Source organism: Primulina huaijiensis, chromosome 3 (assembly GCF_012295235.1).
Source record: "Primulina huaijiensis isolate GDHJ02 chromosome 3, ASM1229523v2, whole genome shotgun sequence".
Lineage (NCBI taxonomy): Eukaryota > Viridiplantae > Streptophyta > Magnoliopsida > Lamiales > Gesneriaceae > Primulina > Primulina huaijiensis.
The window spans coordinates 6202934-6207858 of record NC_133308.1 but is presented as its reverse complement, the minus strand read 5'-3'; the positions used below and the strand labels follow the sequence as shown (position 1 = coordinate 6207858).

Here is a 4925-nt window from a genome sequence, read left to right as displayed (position 1 = left end):
ATAAAGAAGTTATGTGAGAGATTTTTTCCGGTGTAACATATTGATATCTCGTTCCGAAAAAGTTTTGACAATTTTAGTTTGATCTCATACGTATGGAGCATCGATTCGAAGAATTTTTCGAGGATGTTTATTAATTATGTCTCGTGAATGAGTTGTTTCGTCCTTGACGGACATATTAATAAGGTGGTTCAATTCACATAAATTGAACTGGAATCATATAAGATTTCCGAAATGTTAGAAATATGAGATTTCATTGTAATGGGAAAATAGTCAAATAAGTTTAATCTGTACATGGCATCAAATTTCTCCTGGAATGGAAATTACTCCGTGACAGTGTGAATCAAATTCTGATTAAATGCATGGAAGACAAAAAAATAAAGTGAATTTGCAGTCAAAATTCCCCAGTAGACCAAAAATCTGGCCGTACGTGTAATATATGCAACTCTCAAGGGTCAAAATGGTAAATAAAACAAAAATAAAATCATTTGTCACGTAATCCACTAACCCCCAAGATAAGTATATATATAATCAGCTATGTTGCAGGTTCAAAGTTGGAACTGCGAATCCCGTTTTGTTCAAAATTATCGGGTGTGCTATGGCGCAGAATGACTACCGTGGTCTCGAGCATGGGGTTCTGAAGGGGGCGCCTCCTCCCAAGGTTGTTCTTCATTCTTCGCTTCATGCTGATCTTCCATGTTTCTTCTGTACGCAATGTTACTGATTGTTGTTGTTGTTGTTTTTTTTTCCCTTTTAATTGGTGAAGGAGAAGATTGGGATAGGGTTTCAGGCGGAGCAAGCTCGTCGATATGGGAAGAAAACCACCACACCGGCCACTTATGACTCGTCGTACTATCCTCCGTTGACGCAGGTACGTGGCCGTTGTTGATGTTGCTGTCGTCGTTTGATTTGGGGCGGTCCGCATCGGTGGCGGGGATACGGCGGTGGCGATACGGTTGTGAGATTTTCTCTGCATGTGTGTAATCTTTTACATAGAAGTAGTTCATCAGGGAAAGAGGGACACCATGAATTGCTATTACATTTTATATTATTTTTTAGTTGAATCTGATTGGAGAGTTGAAAATAAATGATGGGTTAATTATTAAAATTTCAACAATTTTTTTTTTAAAAAAATATTTATATAATTTCAGTAATTCAAATGATCAAACGTGCATTTCTACCAATAATTAATTAACGTGTTAATGAATCAATGCCCTATATATCAAATGCGTTAAATAATTAACTCACAATTGGTCGGAAAATAAGATTAATTAATTAGTTCTGAAGAGTAGGAACCTATCTTAGTTTAATCGACACGTGGTACTTAATCTATACAGTATCGAGATAATTCAAGACGACCAATCCAGAGGGCTGAGAGAAGAAGACATCAGCCGAACAGGGCGGCCACGGCCGGGGTAGCTGGGGCTGGGATGCAAGCAATCTTCTTAGGTTCGAACCAAAAAAGTACCGGCACCGGAGTTTTCCTTCCCCGGAGAGATGGCATTGACCCTAAATTCAGCAAGAAACCAGGTACAAATATCGCTCTATTAACCTGGCCCGGTGGTCGTATTTTTTGGAAACAAATTAATAATCAAATGGTGCTTTGGTTTTGAGCGCGCGCGAACACACACATATATATATATATAGATATAATCGATTATATGTGATTCAATTAATTAATTCTATATTTTTAAAATTTATCATAACATAACTTTTCTCAGATGTAACCATGCGTACGTACTAGATTTATATAATTCACGACGTCACCAACTAATTTATTTATTTATTTATTATTGTTTTACGATCCTTTCAGCGGTGTCTCCTGTGTTGCTGCCTTCTAGAGTTGTTCATGCTCTCAACCTGAATGTGCGTGAACTTGGGCAGAAAATCAAGCCCCAACCAGGTTATTACTAATAAACTTAATTTCTTCAATAATTACATTAATTCCCACATTAAATTCATTCATTTATTTATATGATCTTATTATCAAAATTCCTAACGTGACAATATATTATAAAATTAATTTCCAATTGCAGGTGAGCCCAAAAATGGTACAGTTAAAAACACAGAAGAAAAATCCAAAAATAATAACGAGGAAGACGACGACGACATTTGCCTTTCACCGGAGATATATCTCCCCGAAGAATGGACATATTAGCTATCTGATTGATATTTTTAAAATAAGAAGAAAATAAAAACACAGCCCCCGCTTGGATGAATTGCAGCTCGGGTGGATAAATATTCATAAGTTCTGATCACCTTGTATTATCAGGATTGCTGATGATTTATTACATGATGATACAATAATATTAATAATATCTGTCAATCAATTGATTAATTAGATCTGATACATCAATTCAAGTATTCATAATCTTCGTTTTAAATGTGTAAAATGTACAAGAATAAATTAGTTTCGACAACGATAATAACCTATTATGCATGAAAATAGACGCGGACCGAGTTGTATATATCGACACATTTTAAACCTATATCATTCTGTATTAACTTCTACTTGATTTAATTGAAATTCAGAAATTGATGAGACGTTGATCTATTTTTCCAAAAGTGATTATTAGAATAGCTTATTCATATATAAAAAAACCACACTTCTAATTTTCAGCTTGTCCGTCAAATCAAACATATTGTCTTTGTCGAATAAGTGCAGAATTTTAAAGGTGTTTTACTTTATTAATCTAACCATCTTTCAAATTCGAAACCATTATTAAATTAACAAATCCATATCGACCACATCACAAAAAGTACATTTACATCACTAAAAAATTGAAACTCTAATGTATAAACTATTTTTCAAGTCCTAATATAAATTGTCATTATAGTAGGAAATTGTCATTATATTAGGCAGTAGATTATTCGATGAGTAATAGTACTTTATCTAGCTAAGTTGATGTGATTGTATGAACGTAGAAAAAGGGAAAAATATAGCATAACTAGTGTTTTTATAAGTTGATATAGTTTTGATCTCAATCCTTTAGAAGTCAATTTTTAGTCTTAGTTAAGTAACTTTACTTCTTTTGCAATATCGATATTTTTTGTTTTGTTCGGAGTATCACGTCAGCGGTGTCTCAACTGACATTTTGATGAAAAAGACTGAAATTTGAAAGAATCAAACTTATTGATCGAGCTTTTCTTACACTGTAAATCTCCAAATAAAATCAAATCTTTTATGTTCGAATAAAACGCAAGTTCAATAGTCAAATTATAGTATTTCAGGCTTTTCTCGAGGATTTATAGTATTTGTAATTGTTTGGTTGAGGTATGTAGAGATAATTTATTTTCAAGATCTTTGACAGAGGCATGCGATAATTCTATGTATGATTTATCTGTTAATTGTTGATTTATGTGATATTATATGTTGAGTCACATATTATTAGCTGATAATTGATGTACTTGTCCACACAAATTTTTATTTTAGTTAGATACATCGATACCAGTGAAAAGAAGCATCAGGAAGTACCATAGCTCCTTGAGAGTGAGCTCAGTTGTATTCGGTAGTGTGTCGTGTTGCCATATCCTAGATAGTATATGTATATATTAATGATGAAGGGCTCCCACCCCTTCTTCCGCTCATCAGCAAACAAGCAGAATTTTGTATTACCCAAAAAACATTGAAGGTCATGATGGTAGAGACGACTACTCGTGCATCAACTAAAGATTGAGCCAATTTTTGGAGTCCCGACAACTTAGTAGTGCTAATAAGACAATCCCTAAGGCTGCGTTTGGTTGAAGGATAAAATAATAAAATGATTAAGAGATAAATGATAAAGAAAATGATTGAAGTAGAAAATGATAAAATAATATTATGTTTGGTATGATTATTAAGAATGAGATATTTTAGAATCTTTTGATGAATTGACTAAATTGCCGTTTCACTATTGCGACGGCGGGCGGACGGAGGCGGCGGCGGTCGCCGACAGCGGTGATGGTCGGCCGACGACGGCGATGATGGTCGACCGACGGCGACGGTCGGCTGTGGGATGATCGGCTGGCGGTGGTCGGCGGTGGCGGTGGTGGTCGGCGGTGGTGGCGTGAAGTGGTGGTGAGTTTGAATATAGAAGAAGGGTAAAATTGGAAAAATAAGATGTATTAAGAGTTGGATTAATAATCCTAGGGGGGAGGAGTGATTATTTTATCCTAGTTAATATAATCTAATCCTTTATAGGAGGGATTGACTTGGTTAAATAAAAATCCTACAAAACATGAGATTAGGTGAGTTAAAATTTTTTAAACCCACCTAATCTAACCTACCAAATGCAGCCTAAAGGTAGCTCATCCTCTCCAGGCCCTAATAGGACGTTGATAAAAAGTGGTAACTGGATCAAATGGCTCACAATCCATTAATGTTATGAGAAAAACAAAACGTAAGAGGATAAAAGCTAATAGTCGCACACATCACACCCCTTAATAAGGAGAGCACGGTCAAAATCTAATACTTTGAATGAGGACGGGAGTTGTGATAACCCAAATATTTTGGGAGTTGTAAAATTTTTATTTTTAATTACAGACATATATAGGATATTATTTCGAATAATGTAAGTAATAATAATTTTGGAAATATTGAATAATACATGGTACTCAAAATTTTTCCAGCCAATAAACACCACAGATTCGAAATCCAGTGCGATATATACGCATTAATTTCGAATTTTAAGAGAGATATCAACATGATTGGAAATAAATGTTGCATAAAAGACAGCTTTTTCAACAAGGAAGCTAGAAAATTTGCAATAAAGTCCAGATACATTATGAATCTATATGAGAAAGCAGTCTACGTTCAGCCATTCAGTCTAGGGATCAAATTCGAAAATTCAATGCTTGGTGGCCAAGTTATTTTCGAAAATTGACATCTTATTATCTAAGGAAGGAGCATCTCGAATCATGGTTAAATTATGTCAAAAATTTTGGAAAGA

The 4925-nt window shown here is 34.6% G+C and overlaps 1 protein-coding gene across 2 annotated transcripts; it reads left to right on the top strand.

Annotated features, from left to right (window-relative positions):
* Nucleotides 1-564: 564 nt before the first annotated feature.
* Nucleotides 565-2394, top strand: LOC140972147 (uncharacterized). 2 transcript variants are annotated; one of them, XM_073434616.1, is made up of 5 exons: nt 565-658; nt 764-868; nt 1335-1527; nt 1811-1900; nt 2034-2394. In XM_073434616.1, the coding sequence occupies exons 1-5, from the start codon at nt 596-598 to the stop codon at nt 2153-2155; spliced, it is 573 nt and encodes a 190-aa protein (XP_073290717.1). In that variant the 5' UTR covers nt 565-595; the 3' UTR covers nt 2156-2394. The 2 variants fall into 2 exon arrangements, with proteins under 2 accessions (XP_073290717.1, XP_073290718.1); XM_073434617.1 differs by having other exon boundaries at nt 764-872; nt 1342-1527.
* The last annotated feature ends 2531 nt before the right edge of the window (nt 2395-4925 follow it).

What these genes read in the sequence shown, in the direction of transcription:
- LOC140972147 (XM_073434616.1), top strand. Translation starts at nt 596, where the DNA reads ATGGCGCAGAATGACTACCGTGGTCTCGAGCATGGGGTTCTGAAGGGG. An exon ending in AGGGGGCGCCTCCTCCCAAG is followed by an intron (nt 659 to 763) that starts GTTGTTCTTCAT and finishes TAATTGGTGAAG; the next exon opens with GAGAAGATTGGGATAGGGTT. An exon ending in GAAAATCAAGCCCCAACCAG is followed by an intron (nt 1,901 to 2,033) that starts GTTATTACTAAT and finishes TTCCAATTGCAG; the next exon opens with GTGAGCCCAAAAATGGTACA.